Source organism: Triturus cristatus, chromosome 2_2 (assembly GCF_964204655.1).
Source record: "Triturus cristatus chromosome 2_2, aTriCri1.1, whole genome shotgun sequence".
Taxonomy (NCBI): domain Eukaryota; kingdom Metazoa; phylum Chordata; class Amphibia; order Caudata; family Salamandridae; genus Triturus; species Triturus cristatus.
In genome coordinates, this window is record NC_140582.1 from 1,041,147,892 (window position 1) to 1,041,168,886 (window position 20,995).

Genomic DNA, 20,995 nt, shown 5'->3' on the forward strand with positions numbered 1-20,995 from the left:
GGTGGGGGCAGGAGGAGAAGAGAAGAAGGAAGACTGTTGTCGGAAGGCTCCCTGCAGAGGGCGTTTACCCTTCCCTCTGTACGACTTGTACAAAGGATTTTGCTGCTGAGGCTGTTGACTACCCGAAAGGAAGCCCCTTTTCCAAAACCTCGAAGCCTCCAGAAACCATAACCTCTAGGCTGAGATTGTAAGCGCAAGGATCTCGCAGTAACCCTAATGTCCTTGAAACGTTGCAAAGCTGAGTCCGCCTTTGTTCCAAAAAGCCTGGACCCATCAAAAGGCAAATCAAGAAGAGTGGCCTGCACTTCTGGAGAGAACCCCGAAGAGGTGAGCCAAGCATGCCTTCTAGTGGTGGAGAAGGAGAGGGCAACGGCGAGATGAAATCTTTAGAGCAACGCCGCTGAACAGGATAAGCCAACCCCGAAGTCTTGCCCTTTGAAGATAGACGACAATGAAACCTATGTCAACGCTTCTTCATGTGCTTCTTTGACCTATAGGTATGCGAAGGTGACAACCTCGACTTAGACCTCTTACGACCTATCTTCTCCTTTTTTGCCCCTGCCATGAAGAGCTTCACCTCTCGCTCCTTCAGCGTCTTCGGATTCATCTTCCGACAAGACCAACACTCTCCGATGTCATGATCCGTCGACAAACACCACAGACAATCATTGGGGGGGTCCGTGATGGACATATATCCCCCACACTCTCTGCAAGGCTTGAATCCTGATCTCTTTGTTGTAGCCATAACACAGCTACATCAAGGGAAACAGCAGAAACAAAGCATACACAAAGAAAATGGACAGTCCCAGAAAAAAAGTTGCGCGTCGACGGCGCGGAAAAAAGGGAACTGACGTCAGCACACCGACGAGGTCTTCTTATGGGACTGGTGACATCATACTGAGTCGCGAGTGGAGCCGTGCAATTATAATGTCCTCGTCGACATGGGAGAGCTAGGAAAACATTTCCGTGGAATGCTGGCGCAAGGGGTAATTCAAAAGGTGAAGAATCCACAGGCAGGTGTATCCATCAGAACAGATGTTATTTCAACACTGTTGTCGAGCCACTGGTTCAATAGCTACCTTTTTAGACAAACTACTGGATTTCATTTTGGATAAGGCACTAGTAGTCTCGACTGATATTGTGCAGGAATGGGGGATAGTTGGTGGTGTGGTATGGAATTGCAGGCAGCACCTATAGGAGATGAAGTAATGCACCCACTGGTCCAAACAAGCACCTTTATACAGGGGAAGACATAACCTAGGGCACCCTCCAACAGGAGTTATGTGGTCTGGGGCTAATGTACAGAAGGTCATTCTTGTGAGGCTCGGAAACCTGTATTCCAGGCACCTAAGGTATTCCCCTGGCTATTTCTGGAGTATCCACATATAGGAATATGTTCTGGTGATTCTGTATTTCAAGAAAGAACTGCCGCGCCCGTTATCCCAGTCTTTGGGCGGTGACTACCATTTTCTCTGCTGTCAGCGTTCACTATCAGTGAAAGCCAAACCTCTAGGACTGGTTTTGTATTACCCCCATGGCTTTTGTGGTTTGTGTCCTTCTTAATCTTTCTCAGCATGGAATCCACCTGGGAGTTGAAGTGTTGTTCTCCATCAAAAATCAGACAATGAAGTCCTACTGAACTTCTAGCTGGAAAAGCAGACATTCATAGCCAATCGGCAGAGTAGGACACAGGTGTTTGTCTCTCATGAGGCTAGATCCTGGCCAATTTCTTAAGTCCCTCTTGAAGGTGCTTGATGCGCTCCTCATTCTGCTCCTACTGGTGTCAAATATGGAGAGCAAGCCTACAGAGCTGGCGATACGCCGTTATGTAGCAACTCCCACTGCCACCTGCTGCATCAACTTTCTTGCTCTCAACGGCAAGTGTATGACAAGGACGTCAGGTGGGACATGCTCACAAATGTAGAACAATTCTTGCAGGGCTACCTTTTATTCTCTACCCTGGGCACACAACATGTTTTGACCGGGTCTTGGAAGATTTCTGCTAAACAATTCAACATGCTTTTAAGCATGGGCAGAAAATTAACAGACAGCTTGGTATCTAAGAGTGTTTAGCTTTATGATGGCCTGTCACTTGTTGGATGACCTTCTGATATACGCAATTGTGTAATCGGCTGGGGTTGGTTTTAGGTGATATAGAACCAAGGATGGTTTATATGGAGAGGGTGTGTTATCAACGTACCAAAGATTGTCCCAGTCATTAGTAGGCACAGGATCATCAGAAGGTTTGATTATTCTTCAGGGGACTCCTCATTTCAATTTGCATGGATAGTCTGAAATGGGGATTGGGAAGATGCAGGTAATGGTGATGGATGCTGGGCTGGGGATTCTAGGCTTCTTCTTTAAAACTGGACGACCAGAGTTCCTCTAAAATCGTCTTCACAAAGGTAGCATGGTGTTTTTGGAATTGGGCTAATATTATGAAAGAGGATATTCAAGGATGTGATCAGAGGCAAGAATAATATAAATCCTACTTTGCCATCCATCAAGTTGATCCCCTTAGTCTTCAGTACCAGTAGGATGGAAGTAAGTCAAGCTCGATGCAGGCTTTAAGAGCAGCTTAGAAGGTGATCTCGGTTTGAGATGAGCAGAGCAAACTCATGCTGAGGCTGAGTATCTTGGCATAAAAGACGCATGCTCTGGAGTTTCCGGTGCCGAAGTTGCCTTTCACAGTTCAGGTATCTTTGGGCCAGTGGGAGTGCTGTCAGGGTCTTTTTAGAGGCATTTTAGGGCTTAAGTCATGCACTGGAGTCAAGGCTTTGAGGTTGAACCCCAGAAAGAAGATCCCCTTGGTGTGGAGTATGCGAAACCCTACATATAATTCTCGTTCTAGGTGTGGGTTTCCTGGAAGGCCCCAGGAGAACATTGTTCTCTGAAGTCGGGACATTAGAAGACACGTTTTGCAAATTCCATTCCCCATGGATCCAAGGACTATCAAAGGCAATTTTTGCCATCTGAGTAAGTCTTTGCAACTTCCTCAATGCCCTGTCCGGACAGTGGCTCAGGAGATCCTCAGCACTGCATCCTATAATGTGCCCACCTTTGATTCCTACAATGCTTTTTGCACCAAACAGCTTTACAAGTCAAATAGGCAAACTGGTCTTGGTCTCTCAGGAGACAAATGTTACAGAAGCAGCTTACTATTGCAGCTGAGCAAAATCTGAATGCCATGTCATCCATAACCCACACCAGTCATTCTAATATGATCTAGCCACGGGCCTTTTGAAGCAATTCGGCTGTGAAAAGAATGGTGATTGCACAGGATCTGCTGAAGTGGTCAGAGGAAGCACGAAGATCTTGCCTGTGGGAGTTATCTGTCGGGTGTGTTGACGTCGAAGTGCTCCAGTTTCTTGGCTTCTGTAAACCGACAGTCCTGGAGCATTCGAATATACGTCCAAATCCCAAGACATCTAAAGTGGAGTCTATGTCTGGGTGCACTGGGGTTCAAGGGCGGTATTAAGAGTCATCTCAAAACATTTTCTTCTTCTTCAAACAAAAAAGAAACTTGCAGCATCTGTGCCCAACACTAGATATCTAGAGTGTGCGCAGCATGTGATCAACAGCATTACATGCGGCAAGTATGAATTTACTCAAAATAAAAAACACACAATTTTGCATATATCTTATCCTTATCAGGTTAACTAGTATTTTGGCTGTTGGCTTTCTATACCACATATGGAACCTGCTAAGGAAGTTAGCAGACAACGGTCTAAGAACAAACTTTTGAAGAGTTGAAATCTAGCTATCAACACTATTGGTAAGTCTAATGAAAGTATCATCACATTTCAAACTTCTACTCAGGCAGTTAAAACACCCCAGCTTACCAATACCCAAAGCACCTTTGACCAGAATTCAATGTATTATTGACTTCATGACTGAGCAGCAAACCAACACAGTTGCATTCACAGTCTGCTATGCTATTTCTAAAAGACAGTCTACACTCATTTGTTCAACAATCACTTAATCTCTCGTCTTTTTGCAGATTTAAACTGTTCATGCTTGAAGAAATGTGTTCCTAGGGTCCCACATGCTGCAAAATGTAATTGTAATATTGGTATATTACGTGTGTGTAAACACAGAGTGCATTATTTGAATTTGCTCTGGCACACATTCATAATTTATTTTCCTACTAAACCCCGAGCGAATGACAAACCAAAAAAGGTAACAATTTGACTATCATTATGTGCTATAAAGATTCCCTATCCTTTAGTAACCTCTTGTACTATATCGAAAACTATGCCTCTCTCTAAAAATACATTAACCATTCAACTAACCATTATCACCATTATCACTCAATGTAACACTGAATTCTAACCCAACAATACTAGCATAATCCACAATGCCAGTCACCACAGTTATTTTAGTGAAATTTCTCTATCGGAGTACCTTATAGTTGGCATACGTTGCTTTCAACACATCATAGAGTTTCAGATATGAAGGGAGATGGTAGAAATTGCCTACAGCCGAGGACGATTTGCTTGTTGTTGGAGGTGCTGACGTATCCGTTTGCCTTGCAGCTTGTAAAAAAACAAAAGTGATTGTAAACTACATTAAAAAATAATGATGAACTACTGTTAATCTAAAATGGCCATCAAAGAATGGATTGGAAATTAGAATGATGCATTTCTGACCCCTATACCCTGATTATAATTTATGAATTACCTTGGTCAACAGTAGAAAGTTACATTTTGTTAGATAAAAACCTGGTATTCATATCAGTAAATTACTTCCAACTGTTGTAATGTCTTCATTGTAAAAAGCAACGTAAGCAGTTACATCGAAGATTTGTTATGTTTTGGCTTATTTGGTAAGAGCAACAATTTCAAAGCTTTCTGGTTCAGTAGGACCATCACACACATGCTATTAGGAGAGTCAAGACTACAAAGCATGAAACCAGACGTTAACTGTTTTAGAAAAACAAGCAATCACAAACCCGAAACGTCTCGCCTTTGGGACCTACTGCTTTGCCTAGGTCTTTTGGTGATGCTGTACAGCATCGGCAAGATGCTCTGCAGCATGGCCAAAAGTATAAAATAAAGAAATAAACAGAATAACTAAATAAAAAGACTCAATGATGCTACACATCCTTTTATAGGCAAACGCATGCATGATGATGTGTGCAAACGTGTCATTAAGCATGTGCACCTACAAAATGACACGCCTGCGCCATTGCACTTTTTGTTTCACCAGTCCAAGAAGGCTCTGTAAATAAATGAAAATTTTAAAATATTAGTGCGAAAACGTTTTATAGCAGAGGAGCTGGCATCAATTTGTCACCTGATTTCCTCCCTCTTACTGCCCCCTGCCCCAAAATTTTAAAAGTAAAAGATGGTGGGAAAAGGAGGTGTGAATGGGGGAAGACAACAGGGAGTTGATGGAGGAGGGAAAAATCAGCACACTAGGAGAGTAGCACAGTAGCGAGAAAAAAGTACATGAGCCAGAAATCAAAAAGGATGGCAGAGTAAGAAGCACACAAGAGAGCTTGAAACATGAGGGAGACAGAAACATGAAAAAGACAGAAACAGGGAGCTCGGAGGCGGGTATTTGGCCGGTGAAGAAAAACACAGGTAGAGAGCTGGAAAACGCATGCACCCTCATGGAGTGCTTAAGCAAAAAGAACAAAGTAGTTCCCTGCAAGTGAGCAGTGGAAGGATAGAAGTCTCTAAATCCAAAAGATGGCAAAGGGGCTAGATTCCATGAGATGAACAAACACAAAATGGACAAGCTGGGACAAGGGATGCCATTGAATAATAAGCATGCAAATGAGTGATAATGAAGATTACCCAATGGTAATTAATGGGTGGGCTGTAAGCCCTTGTAAAGTCTTGAAAAAAAAGACAGTTCTGAGGTAAAAAATAAAAAATTAAAATTCAATTGGGCAATAAACCATGAAATTAGAAATTAATTCATACAACCAAGTTTTTTGCACAAAAAATGTTTGAAACTTTAGTCTCACAAATACTGAAAGTGAGTGCTCCGCTGAAAATTTCAAGACTATGATGCTGCTCCAGATGATAGTGAACAACATCCAGCAAACACCATTAGTAGGTCAACCTTTACAGTGCAGACACCCTGGCTTGCAACCAGGACACGTGAAAGCATGAAAACATACATCTCCCTCCCTTATGTGGATTCCTATTTACTAATGATTATCCCTCATGTTTCTATAATTAAAAACGCTAATCATGATGTTCTATTCAAAACCCTCCCTTTTTCTTCCTATTGTTCCTACTTTACAATCTAAACTGTAATTTAAAATCCGACTGCAACATAAGTTAGGATTTTAAATTGCAATTCCAGAGACACCAAACATGAACTGGGCATCTCTTCCCATCTGGAAATTATACTTATAAAATGTAATTAGGAAACTCCAATGTTATCCTATGGAGAGATAAGTCTTGCAGTAGTGAAAAACCAATGTAAGCATTTTTCACTACAAGGATATGTAAAACATAAAAGTACATGTCTAACTTTCCAAATTCACTGCACCTTGCCCTTGTGCCTGTCCAGAGCCTACCTTAGGGGTGACATATGTATTAAAAAAGAAGGTTTGGGTCTAGAAAAAGGTTTATTTTGCCAGGTCAAAATGGCAGTTGAAACTGCACACACTGGTTCTGCAATGGCAGGCTTGAGTTATGTTTAAAGAGCTACTTCAGTGGGTGGCACAACCAATGTTGCCGGCCCTCTAGAAACATTTAATCCTTAGGCCCTGGGTACATGTAGTGGTACTTTACAAGGGATTTGCAAGTAAATTAAATATGCCTATTGGGTATAAGACAATAACATGTTTTAGGCAAAGAGCACAAGCACTTTAGCAGTGGTAAAATACACACAGTCCTAGGGCTAACAAAAGCGAATCGAGGCAAAAAGTTAGGGGATGAACCTACAAAAAGGGCCAACTCCTACAAATATTTACTGAAAAAAACAAAGGTTACAGGCAGGTTATAGTCAGACTCATATTTCACTTGTACAAAACCGTAGAAATTCAGCAGTTATAGTTACCTGAGCGAACTATAACTTATGCCCCTGCAATGCACTGATTATGACCTCACATATTACATCACCCATGGCATGGTCCCTGACATCCCTGATGACATCTCAAATGACATCCCTGATGACATCATCCATTGAGTTTTCTAAAAGCTTATAAGTGTTAAACATATATATCAAGGTACACAAGTAAAAATAGTATTCTTTCTGTACTTCTAATGAGTGATACTGTTTCCAACATATATTATGTGAGTGGCTGTGTTACTGTTTGTATTCATGTCTGAGTGCTTGCATGGGTGTGTGAGTGGGTGGGTGAGTGAGTGGGTGGGTGTATAAGTGGGTGTGTGAGTAGCTGGGTGTGTGAGTAGCTGGGTGGGTGAGTAGCTGGGTGGGTGAGTGACTCTGGGTGAGTGAATGACTATTTGAATGGTTAAGTGATTGTATGGGTGAGTGAGTGGGTGTCTGAATGGCTGTATGAGTGAGTGTATAGGTGAATCAGTGGCTGTTTGGTTAAGTGAGCTGGTGTGTGAGTAGCAGGATTGTAGAGTAAATATCTGGGAGAATGGATGATCGTCCGGATGTGAATGGTTATGTTATTGATTGTGTGAGTGAGGGCTTGTATTGGGGGGGGGGGGTGAGAGATAGAGAGAAAACATATCTTAATAAAATCTAGCATAAAATACATATATATACAATTCATTAGTCATAAATATCTATGAAAAAAATTCACTTCTATTCACCTTTAAGGATTTTTTTTTAACCTTTTGAATATACTTCCCAATGGCACATGCTATATCCAAATTATTAATTTCAGTTAAAATATCTACCGCTTGTGACCGATTTTTAATACCGTACTTTTAAAAAAAATGGGCATAAAAACATTTTCTTTATATCCAAGACCTTCTGGCAGTCCAATAAAATGTGTAATTTGTCACATGTGGTGCCCAGGTTACTCCGGACAGGTCACCCCCCGAGCACACTCCCCGTGAGTGAGCCCGTCCCCTGGTGCCACCTCTGCCCTGAGCTGTGCCCTGTGCATCTCTGCTGTGCCCCGCCCGCCGGATCCGCTTGGTCCGCGGATCTCCTGCGCCTCCTGCCACCAGCTGTGCCCTCTGGTGTGCCCCGACCGCCGGATCCGCTTGGTCTGCGGATCTCCTGTGCCCCCTGCCACCAGCTTGCTTCGCCTCCTTTTCGTCTTTCCCGCCGTTTTGCCCTAGCCCCCTGTGCTCCCCCCCTCCCTCGCCCAGCCCCGGCCGTGTTTCCCGCCACCTCCCCGCCGCTGCCCCCCTGCGGCCCCGCCCCCTTCCCTCGCTCGCCCTCCCCATTCGCCACCCCGCTCCCCCTCCCAGCTGCCCCTCCCTCGCTCCGCCACCCCACTCTCCTCATATGGCAGAGTGGCCAACGCGCAGCGTGCACGCGCAGCGGGCGCGCCGATTGTGCGCCGAAGGCGCGCCAAAGGTAAGCCCGTCGGCGCCCGTCCGTGCCTGGCCCGCGCCCAGCGCCCGAACCCCTGGCCCCCGAGAACCCCAGCCCACCCGCCAGACGTACAACGCCGCCACCCTCAACGCACTCAACACCGGCCGAATCCCGGGATGCTACCAAGCCACCCCGAGACGCACCCACGAACCCTTCAGCTGCCACGCCTGCAAGTTCACCTGCATCCGGACCGGCCCCGCACCAGCACCCGCCAAGCCGAACACCAGCAGCAACCACCTCAAGTGCATCCTGCTCAACACCCGCTCCGTCCACAGACACGCCATCGAACTCTGGAACCTCCTCGACACCACATCTCCAGACGTTGCCTTCCTCACGGAAACCTGGATGAACGACTCCTCAGCGCCCGACATCGCCATCGCCATCGCCATCCCAGAGGGATACAAGATCACCCAGAGAGATCGCGACAACCAGACTGGAGGAGGCATCGCCATCATCCACAGGGACACCATCCGCATCACGACCAACACCGACGACACCCTGACTACCGCCGAACACCTACACTTCCAGATCCACACCGACCCTAAGACCACCCTCAGAGGCACCCTGATCTACCGACCCCCGGGACCACGCACACCATTCAGCGAAGACATCGCCGACTTCATCAGCCTGCACGCCCTCCCCTCCGCTGACTACATCCTCCTGGGGGACATCAACTTCCACCTGGAGAACAACAACGACCGCAACACCACCACCCTGCTTGACAACCTCGCCAACCTCGGACTCAAGCAGCTGGTGTCCACCCCCACCCACCTCGCCGGACACACACTCGACGCCGTCTTCTCATCCAGCAAAGACATCACCTTCAGCCATGCCACTGGACTCCACTGGACGGACCACAGCTGCGTCCACTTCACCTTCAGAAGAACCACGATCCACCACCACCAGCAACAGGATGCTCGAAGAAGCTGGAACAAGATCACAGCCGACCAGCTCGCCGCTTCCCTGAGCCAGCACCCTCCAGCCAGCTCAGCGAACCCTAGCCGGGCCGCCGACAACCTCACGAAGTGGATCAGCACCTGCGCGGACGAACTCGCCCCACTGAGGACCCCGCCCAGCAGACCCGGCAGCAAGAAGGCCCCATGGTTCACCGACGAACTCAAGAGCTCCAAGAAGAACTGCCGAGCCCTCGAGAAAGCCTGGAGAAGGGAGCCAACACCGGACAACATGACCACCCTCAAGCTCGCCACCCGGAAGCACCATCAACTAATCCACGCCACCAAGAAAACAGCATTCAAGGACCGGCTGGACAACAACGCAAACAACTGCAAGGAACTCTTCAACATCGTGAAAGAGCTCTCCAACCCCAATGCCGGAAACAACGACATCACCCCATCGCAAGACCTCTGCAACTCCCTCGCCTCCTACTTCCACAACAAGATCGCGGACATACACAACAGCTTCATCCCACAAACAACGCCCCCCACGACCGCACCAACGCCCCCCACCACCACCCTCAGCGCCTGGACCCCGATCAACACAGAAGACACCATCCGCACGATGAACTCTATTCACTCCGGATCTCCGACCAACCCCTGCCCTCACCACGTATTCAACAAGGCCGACGCTGTCATCGCACCCCACCTGCGGGACATCATCAACACCTCCTTCGACACCGCCACCTTCCCTGAGAGCTGGAAGCACGCCGAACTCAGCGCTCTACTAAAGAAACCAACAGCAGACCCCACCGAACTCAAGAATTACCGCCCCATCTCGCTCCTCCCGTTTCCAGCCAAAGTCATCGAGAAGACCGTCAACAAGCAGCTGGCCGCCTTCCTCGAGACGAATGGATCCCTCGACCCCTCACAGTCTGGCTTCCGAGCCAACCACAGCACCGAGACCGCCCTCATCGCTGCCACCGATGACATCCGAGCCCTGCTGGACAACGGAGAAACAGCGGCCCTCATCCTCCTAGACCTCTCCGCAGCATTCGACACTGTCTGCCACCGCACCCTAGTGCAGCGCCTCAGCAACGTCGGAATCCAGGAGAAGGCACTGGAATGGATCATCTCCTTCCTCGACGGAAGGACACAGAGAGTCCGCCTACCACCGTACAAGTCAGAGGCCACCGAAGTCATCTGCGGCGTCCCTCAAGGATCCTCGCTCAGCCCCACCCTCTTCAACGTCTACATGAGCCCCCTTGCGGCCATCGCACGCCAACACAACCTCAACATCATCTCCTACGCCGACGACACCCAGCTGATCCTCTCCCTGACCAACGACCCCGCCGCTGCCAGAGCCAACCTCCACGAAGGGATGAAAGACGTAGCCGAGTGGATGACGACCAGCCGCCTGAAACTGAACTCAGACAAGACGGAAGTCCTCATCCTGGGCTACTCGCCCTCCGCCTGGGACGACTCCTGGTGGCCCCCCCGCCCTGGGCACCGCACCCAAACCGACAGACCACGCACGAAACCTAGGCTTCATCCTGGACTCCTCCCTCTCCATGACCAGACAAGTCAACGCCGTCTCCTCGTCCTGTTTCAACATCCTGCGCATGCTACGGAAGATCTTCCGGTGGATCCCCACCGAGACCAGGAAGACGGTCACCCAGGCCCTCGTCACCAGCCGACTGGACTACGGCAACGCCCTCTACGCCGGAACCACCGCCAAGCTCCAGAAGAGACTCCAGCGGATACAGAACGCCTCAGCCAGACTCATCCTCGACATCCCCCGAAGCAGCCACATCTCCGGACATCTGAGAGACCTGCACTGGCTCCCCATCAACAAGAGAATCACCTTCCGTCTCCTCACCCACGCACACAAAGCCCTACACGACCAAGGCCCGAGCTACCTCAACAACCGTCTCAACTTCTACGCTCCCAAACGCCATCTCCGATCAACCAGCCACGCCCTCGCCGCCGTCCCCCGCATCCGAAGAGCGACAACAGGAGGAAGGTCCTTCTCCTACCTGGCCGCCAAGACCTGGAACTCCCTCCCGACCGACCTGCACCTGACCCAAGACCACCTCTCCTTCAGGAAGAAGCTCAAGACCTGGCTGTTCGAGCAGTAGCGGCATCCCCCCCCCCCCCCCAAGCGCCTTGAGTCCCTCCGGGTGAGTAGTGCGCTTTATAAATGTCTTTGATTGATTGATTGAATGCACTTCCCTTTGGGATCAATCATAGCTCTTTTTACCATGCCGTTAGCATAACAGGGGTTAATACAAATTCTTAACCTTAATAGTTCTCTTCTAATCCAATGGCAAGGGAGTACATCAATATATGGGAAATTGTGTTCATTTTACCATGCATTAGCCATGAAGCGTACAGATTTTTTCTTCATGAGATGTTGTCGATCGAGTTCGCAAGAGATTTCTCTCCCCTGAGCCCTGAGTTCCCTCTTATCCATCTTGATTTGTACATTTTGTGGGCACAACTTGATCCTCATAACTCTGCGGGCTTTAGTTATGGTTTCCATTTTCCCGTTTGCCCACTTCGGCTCACTCTGCAAAATCTCATTTCTACACCACTGTGATATTTTGAGCACTTCTGCACAGCCCAGGCATTGCCATAATCTTAACGCCATACTGGCCATTATACCCATGAAATCATTCTGGTTTCCAGTCTTACTGCCTGAAGACGTGGGCAACGATAATAGATTTTTCAAACATTTCCCTTCTTCGACACCCCACCTATTTTTACCACTCAAATATAACAAATGTGCACCATACTGAAACTGTGGAGGTATCATGGCTGTGTAAGCATTTAAAACCGGTCTCTCAGACATATCCCTATAGTCTCTGTTAAATTTTTTCAATCCATTTACTGAAGCAAGAGCCCTTACTATTAGTGCATCTAGGTGAGTATGCCACTTCAAATTTTTCTCAAACCACATCCCTAAGTACTTATATTAATTTATCTTTTCCAGCTTCGTGGGAACCAAGACCCAACTAAACCTTATTGTTCTTTTACCAAAGCTCAGTACCTTTGTCTTTTCCATATTTACTAACAGTTTTTTTGTGTGCAATATTCATTAAACACATTTAACTTTCTTTGCAGGCCTATCTCAGTTTGATCTATTATTACGAGATTGTCTGCATACAGTAAACATGCAATATGTTTCCCATTTAGCTTAGGGCTAACCCCTCACAACATGAGGGTATGAGAGTAGTTGTATGGGTGAGTGAGTGGTTATGTGAGTGTATGAGTGAGTGAGTGGGTATGTGAGTGGCTCTATGAAGGAGTGAGAGGTTGTGTAAGTACTTGACTGGGTCTGTAAATGGCTGTAGGAGAGGCTGTGTGAGTGGTTCTGTTGATGATGTCATCAGTGATGGAATTTGAGCTCTCAGTGATGTCACTGACCATGTCATGAGCGATGTGATTTGTGAGGTCATAAGCAGTGCATTGTGCCAGCGTAAGTTATAGTTAGCTCCGGTAACAATAACTGCTGAATTTCTATGGTTTTGTATGCGTGAAATCTGAACCTAACTATAACGTCCCTGTAACCTTTTGTTTTTTTAAGTGAATTTCTATGGTTTTAAAACTACTAGGCGCATTTGCAGAGTGGTGGAGAAAAGGGGCGGTCCTCCGACCACCTCTCAGCAATACTGCTGTGTGAAACCTGCTGGAAGTAACAGGAGGGGTTCTTGGCCCCATGGACCCTCAGCATCTAAGCATCTAAGGGGACATCCCCTAACCAGCAGTGCACCAGGAGGCGTTTGTGCGTAGTGTTGGACAAAGCGTGCGAGCCACCAACGTCCTCTCAGCAATCCCGCTGTGTGGCACTTACTGGAGGAAACAGGAGGGGTTATTGGCCCCCTAGAAACCTCACCAGCCAATGGGACTTCATTTCTCAACCATTAGTGTGCCAGGAGGCGCTTTTACAGAGTGGCCTCTAATGACCTCTGTGTGGGATTCACTGGAGGTAACAGGAGGGGTGTTGGCCCCTAAACACCCTTAGCTGCAAAGGGGACTTCATCCCGACATGTTGTGCACCAGGAGGCCCCTTTACAGAGTTGTTAAGAAAGGGGGCGGGGCCTCCAGCAACATCCCTCGGGCTGGCCGATTTCAGCCCTGGGGACCCTATCCCCCGGTTCCAGGCCATTTAAAATGGGGGAGGGGGCTGCACAGCCCATATCCAAGGGTCGAATTCAGCCTCGTGGACCTCATCTCCTGGCTATCTTTCTATGGGTGCCCCAAGGGCACCCACTCTCCACTGGAATCGCACGGGGCGCCTGAAGGCCCCTGCAGTCTTTGACTGTTCCCTGGCTCAGTGCTTTCAGACAGAGAGCTTCTGAACATGCAACTCCCTGTGTTTGAAAGCAATTCTGCTCAGTATCCAGCAAGAAAGAGCATTTCTGAGCTCTCACTTGCTGAAAGCGGTGCATTTGCTGTGAATTGGCGGGAGCGGGAAAGTTCCTGCCAAGCCACAGCAAACAGCTATGTTCTAGTTGTAGGCACCCTGGAACATAGCAGGAGCCGGCCCTGGGAGGTGGCGGTCCCCAGGGCCATCTATGGCTACATGTGGGGGGCTGTGCCTTCTTTCTTGTATTACAGCCTGTATCAGGAAGGTGGCGCCCCCCGGGTCCAGGGAACGGGCTCCTTCCATTTACATTTTTTTTTAATTCTGCCTGGGGGGTTTGTGGTCTTCGACTAGGGGCCATGAGGCCCCCCATTACAAAATTAAACAGCCCGGGGAGGTGGCGGTCCACTGGGGAACCGGGGTCTGCGGAGCCCTCCTGATTTCTTTCTCATTAGTCCGGGAAAGGTAGTGGTCCCCGGGGCTGCAGGGGAGGCCATAAGAGCCTCCCACCCATTAATTTGATAAATAACCCCGGAGAGGTGGCGGACCAGAGATAGAAATAAAACTGGGAGACCAGGTATGTTAATTAGGTTGTAGTATATAAAAGTATATTTAGTTAAAACATTGTGAGTGTATGTAAGCTGAAAGAAAATGTGTACCTTCTAGAGACTATAGTAGAAGGGTAAATAGAAGGGAGCTTAGATGAGAACCTAACAAAAAATACAGTAAGCAAGAAAGAAGAAAGAGAAATTGGTATACTGAAAGTTGGGTAATTTTATTAGGCAAGTATGAATGAATGTGTTTGAAACAAGATTTGTGTGTTTGCTTACAGTATGTAATTTAATAGTATGCAATTTGCACACGCTCACACAATTAGGCAGGCACTTACATATCCAGTTACACATTCACAAAACCACTTATGTACCCACCACTCATCTACCAGACAGTGACTCAACACTCAGTCACACAACCATAAAACAATTCACATGCTGATTTACTCACCTATACGTCCAAATCTGAGTACTAATTTGCCCTTACAGCCTGGGAGGATATGCACAGAATGCAATCTGCACCTTGAGAAGAGTTTGAGGAGGACTACTTTAGCACTCTTGAAAAGGGAGAACCGTGATTGTAGTTCACCTCAGAATGAGGGCCCCAAAATGTAGCGGGTTTCAGAAGGAGGGAGAGGAGTGGAGAAATGAGTGGGTGAAGTCGCCAGCAGAGAGAGTGGGTCCCCCAGAGACAAACTTCTCTTTGGATATGGTGGAGGAAGTACGGTCTCCTTCCAAATCCAGTTCTCTGAGGACCTCAAGGACAGTTAAGGCCAGCTGGATGCAGAGGCGAGAAAAGGTCATGCTGGTTGAGTGTTATTGAGGTGCACTTGAAGGCCAAATAGCTGTTAGAGTCTAGCTGAAAAGGTGTGAGCACCATTACGGTTTCCAATGCAGAAGAAAAACTTCATATATTCAGAGACCTGGTGCCTGACGTTATGGAGGGGTTTCATATAGACAGGAGTGAGACCTCCAACCTCGGTCCTAGAATCGCACTGCCCTTATTCTAGTATTCTGATCAGCCCTCCTTGTTTGCCCTTTTTGTTGCTCTGTGGCTCTTTTGTTTTTATTATTGTGCCTTACTTTACTATTTTGTTGGTTGTGTTGGTTTTCCCTTCATTCTTCCTGACATTCCGGCTGCCGCATTGCACCGTGACCCCTCCCCATGACTGCCCCGCTCCCGCCTCCCAGCTGCACATCCCGCGACCCGACTGCACCCAGCGCCAGGAACACTGAATCTCCGGGACTCCGCCGATACAACTCCGCCCCACTCCACACACTCAACCCTGGAAGACACACCGACAGCCAAAGATCCTCGCCGAACACCACCCATGGACAGTACTCGTGCAGATGCTGCTGCACATCCTTCACCATCCACAAAACCACCACAACCGCCGAAGGCCCGCCAGACGCACGTACCGCCAAAACCCTGACATGCATTCTCCTCAAAGTGCGCTCCCTGCAACGACACGCTGTAGAGATCTGGGACCTGATCGACACCCTCTCGCCCGATGTCGCCTTCTTCACAGAAACCTGTGTGTATGGTAGCCCTGCAGGGAAAGGAGACTATGGTCTACACTCTGCTTAGCTGAAGTTTGGATGTTTTAAAACTATGGTAATAGGTTGCTAAATGATAGTGAAACCCTATGGGCATTTGAGTGTTGAGTTTTAATACTGCTATTTTACTGTTACAGTGGGACTCAAACCACGACGACGGGGACGATTCAAGCATGTGAAACTGTAAAGGATACAACAATGAAGAAAAAGCTGCTCCCTCCAGGCGGGAGCAATGTCGCCTCCTGCAGCATGCGAAAAGCCGGCTGGGGGTAGCCCCCAATGAGTGCATAGTGAGTACTCTTCATAGGGTAAACAATGTTTACAGTACCCACATTTCTACTCATATGAATGTCATCTCTCACTGTAGGTCTGGTGACTGTGAGGGGTTTGATACTGATAAAAGCTGCCGTTATTATGGCATTCATTTAAGAACTGATGTTAGTATTTTGAGGAACTTGGCGTTCTCGGAACAGTAGAATACATATGGAACACTGTGTGTAATGAGGGATTCCCATACATCTGTGGTTGATTGTTAATGTGACCTTTCTGATCTTTTTATAGCTGGACACTTGAAATGCAAAAGCGCATAGCCCCTTTTGTGTTTCCTGTTGATAATGGAAGGGGCTAATGGATTCTCACTATGTGTAATGACCGGCTGTAGGTGTTCTGCGGGTGAGTTAGGTGCTGCCAGCAGTTCTTTAGAAGCAGGCCCATCTACTTTTGTTTCGCCCCCCTGTATTAGAGCAGTGACCAAGGTAGATGAATGCCCACCCCCTGGGCCCAGCGAAAGTCTCCTTTCCGTAAGAGCAATTGCTTTTTCTAAAGCCGATGTAGCTTTGGCCAGAAAAGTATCTAGGGAAGTTACAGTTGCCTTTGTTGCTCGCTATTTTTTCTTCCCCATGATGGTCCTGGTGCTGGGGGCGTCAACGTTAAATGTGTGGGGGGTGAGGGGGGCCAACACAGCCTCCTCTGGGCTCTGACTGGCGCAGATGGGCCTGCCCGGGCGTGGCTCGGGCACGCCCGCTCTTCCTCGCACATCAAAATGGGCTCCTGCGCTGCGGGACCCGAGCAGGAGCTTTATGTGCCTCCGGGCGCAGGTTGATATGGCAGCAGCGGCCGCAAAAGCAGACTCCTGGGGATTGTGGTCAAGCTGCCCCCTCCTCCTCGCACACCAAAACGGGCTCCCGCGCTGCGGGACCCGAGCAGGAGCTTTAGGCGCCTCTGGGTGCATGTTGATGATGGCGGCAGCGGGCGCAAAAGCAGAGACTCCTGGGGCTTGTGGTGAAGCTGCCCCTCCTCCTCGCACACCAAAACGAGTCAACCAGTGCCTGGTGGGGCGAGAGTTATAGTAAGCTTTGCTATTACTGGCAAATTTCTGTGTTTTATGTTAATGTACTCACTGACATATTCACCTAGCGAAAAAGTTACTTACCTTGGGTAACACATTATCTGGTAGAGACTATCTAGCTGCAGATTCCCTACGTTATAATTTCCCAGGTGTTAGGCTGGATCCGTAATTTTTGCTAAGCAATACCCCTTGCGCGCAACGTCGCCTGGCTCCAATCGGCTCCGCGTGACATAGTTGGCGTCATTAGCGTCGGATATGACGTCGCGGTGCCTATATAGCCACCACCCAGGTGCACGGACGTCAGTACTTTTCGTTTTTCCACGCCAGAAGTGCAGAACCACGAAGTAACTGAAGTAGTTGTGTGCAAAGCTAAGGCCCTGAGAGAGGGGAACAACTCTAGTCCTTCAACATCAGTCCGTAAAGTGGGGAGGCATTTGTGGGGCTGTAAGGAATATGCAGCTATATAGAGTCTCTACCAGATAATGAGTTACCGAAGGTAAGTAACTTGTTAATCTGATAGAGACTTCTAGCTGCAGATTTCTTACCTATAAATTAGATACCCGAGCCATACCATCCTGGCGGTGGATTGCAGACTCACATCCTGAACTAAGAAGATTTGTAGGACTGAACAGACAAAATGTCTGTCCCTGTGTACCTACCCATCAAGGCAGTAATGTTTTGCAAACGTGTGAAAAGAAGCCCATGTCGCTGCCTGACAGATGTCTTGGACTGGGACACCCCAAGCCAAGGCCGTAATTGCAGCCTTTCCCCTGGTGGAATGGGCTCTTAATCCCTCAGGGGGCTGCTTCTTTGCCAAGTCATAACGGATTTTGATGCAGAGAACGACCCAGCGAGAGATGGTCCTTTTCTGCACTGCCCCTTCCTTCTTTGCTCCAACGTACCCCACAAAGAGTTGGTCATCCACCCGGAACACTCTTGTGTTGTCAAGGTAGAAAAGGAGCACGCATTAGATAGGTAAGGACCAAATTAAGGTCCCACTGTGGAATGACAAAGGGCTTGGGTGGAAATAAGTCAGCCCTTCAGAAATCTATTTACAATTGAAGACTTGAAGAGAGATGGCTGGTCTGGCAGCCACCAAAAAGCAGACAGAGCATAAAAGGTAACCCTTGAGAATTCCCAAAGCAAAGCCCTGCAGGGCAAGGGTTAGAATGAATAAAAGAACAGTAGAATAAGAAGCATAAAGAGGGTCAATGGACCTTTCTGTACAGTATAACACAAGTTTCTGTCAACGGCAGGCATATACAGTCTTAGTGGAGGGCCGCCGGGCCGCCAGAATAACGTTACAGACTTCGGAGGAAGGTCAAAAGCTATCAACTGTCGCCACTCAATTTCCACGCATGGAGGCGCAGAGTTGACAGGTTTACGTGGAGAACCCTCCCCTGCTGCTGCAACAGGAGATCCTCCCTATGGGGCAGCCTGATTGGAGAATCGATACTCATTCTCAGAAGCTCTGGATACCAGACTCTCCTTGCCCAGTCCGGAGCAACAAGAATGACTTGGGCCCGGTTGTTGCAGATCTTCTTCAGAACCCTGGGCAGGAGTGGTATGGACGGAAAGGTGTAAAACAGACCTGAGCTCAACTCGCAACGAAAAGGCGTAGCCGAGTGACAGCCGCCTGGAAACTGCAGCGTGCAGTACTGCCGACACTGCGCGTTCTCTTCGGAGGCGAAAAAATCGAACCAAGGTTCACCCCACGGCTCAAAGAGACCTTGCGTCACCTCCGACTGGAGACGCCACTCGTGATCTGCTAGGCATCGACGGCTGAGTTCTTCCGTCCTGGCGTTCAGAGAACCTTCCAGGTGTTGAACCAACAGGGTAATGCCCTGCTGTTTCAGCCATGTTCAGAGATGAAGAGCCTCTCTACAAAGGGTCCACACCGCCCTTCTTGTTGCAGTACCACATGGCGATGGTGTTGTCTGTGAACTCCTGCACTAACTTCCCTTTGACAGAAGGAAGAAATGCTTTCAATGCCAACCGAATCGCTCTGAGCTCCAATAAATTTATGTGGAGCCCCATCCCTGCCAGAGAGCAGTGTCCCCTGATCTCCACTTCTCCCACATGGCGGCCCCATCCCAGAAGTGATGCATCTGTCACAACTGAGATCTGGTTGGGGAAGGGAGAGAGGTCTGCCGTTGACCCAATCGCGGTTCGTTAACCACTACTGCATATCCTTTGCAGTTCCTACCGAGATCTGAACCACATCGGAGAAATTTCCCCGATGCTGTGCCCATTGGAACTTCAAGTCCAACTGGAGAGCCTGCATACGCCATCTGTTGTGTCTCACCAACAGAATGCAGGAGGCCATGAGGCCCAACAGCCTCAGAGTCAGTCTCACCGAAATCCAGGATAGAGGGTGAAATATCGGAATCATAGCCTGAATATCCTGGACTCGCTGCTTGGTGAACACACGAGGGGCACTGGTAAGGCCGAAAGGGAGCACTGTAAACTGAAAGTGATCGTGGCCTACCTTGAACCGCAGGTAACGCATGTGGCCAGCAGGATGGGAATGTAAAAATACACTTACAAGCAGTCCAACGCTACCATCCAGTCTTCCTGGTCTAGGGCAGACAAAACCTGAGCCAGAGTAAGCATTCTGAACTTCTACTTTTTAAGGAAGAGATTGACGTTCCAAAGATCTAAAATGGGCGGTTGCCCCTTGTTGTTCTTCAGAATCAGAAAGTAGCGGGAATAACATCTACTGTCTACTTCTAAAACCGGGACCCTTTCTATAGCACCCTTGTCCAAGAGAGCCGTAACCTCCTCTTGGAGCAATTTTAAATGATCCTCCGTCAGCAGTTCCTGGTTTGGCAGAAAGAAAGGAGGAAAAGAAAGGAAAAGCAGCGAATAGCCCTCCTGGATGATCTGCAAGACCCACATGTCCGATGTTCTGGATCTCCAGTGGGGGAGATGATGATGAATTCTCCCACCAACTGGAGTAGTGTGGTCCCGCAGAATCAGCCTAGGAGTGCTTGGAGGCTACGGATGCTGGGGCAGTGTGGCCGACGACTTCTGGCATCCATTCCGAGCTCGGAATGCACTGAGTCCACGTCCGCTCAGGGCTTAGGCAGTCTGTGCGGGAAAGTGGCTGGGATAGGGTTGACGTGGCTGGAAGCCCCTTCCGTTGCCACGAAAGGGGCGTAAGGAAGACTGGCCATGGGGGGTGGAGGAGAGGCCCAAGGATCTGCCCGTAGCTCGAGAGTCCTTGAACCTGACCAGGGCCGAGTCTGCCTTTTCCCCAAAAAGGCGGGGTGCATCGAAGAGCATATCTATCCAATTGGCTTAGACATTGCCTGAGAAGCCAGTTGCACGAAGCGAGGCGTGGCACCTCAAAGGCCACCATCATTGAAATTGATCTACCCAACAAATCCTTTGTATCTAGGCCACACCGTATGGTGAATTTTGCTGCATGTCTCCCATCCTTGACAGCTTGGGACAGCACAGCCTGGGCCTCCTCCGGGACTTGGGGAAGCACTTGCACAACTGTCTCCCAAAGGGAATGGGAGAAATGGCCCAAAAGCATGCTGTATTCACTGACCGCAATGCTGGGCTGGAGGAAGAAAACAACTTATTCCCGAATAAATCCAGCCTCTTGGATTCCCTATCCTGAGGGGCGGAAGAGGATGCGCTTTGGGACGTAGAGGCCTGCACCACCAAACTCTCTGGGGTGGGATGTTGGCTGAGGAACTTTGGGTCGCCAGGTGCTGGGCGATGGCAGTGTGCAATTGTCCTATTCACAGGAGCCCCTGTGCCAGGTTTGGAGCATGTTCCCTGAAGG

General features: G+C 48.7%; 1 protein-coding gene across 2 annotated transcripts in view; it reads right to left on the reverse strand.

Moving 5' to 3' along the window:
* Positions 1-20,995, reverse strand: part of HTT (huntingtin) — a 2,065,683-nt gene that overhangs the window by 1,143,560 nt on the left and 901,128 nt on the right. For both annotated transcript variants that reach the window (XM_085642500.1, XM_085642499.1), the window contains one exon: positions 4,405-4,535. In XM_085642500.1, coding sequence (XP_085498626.1) covers positions 4,405-4,535 — 131 coding nt within the window. The remainder of the gene's footprint in view (positions 1-4,404; positions 4,536-20,995) is intronic.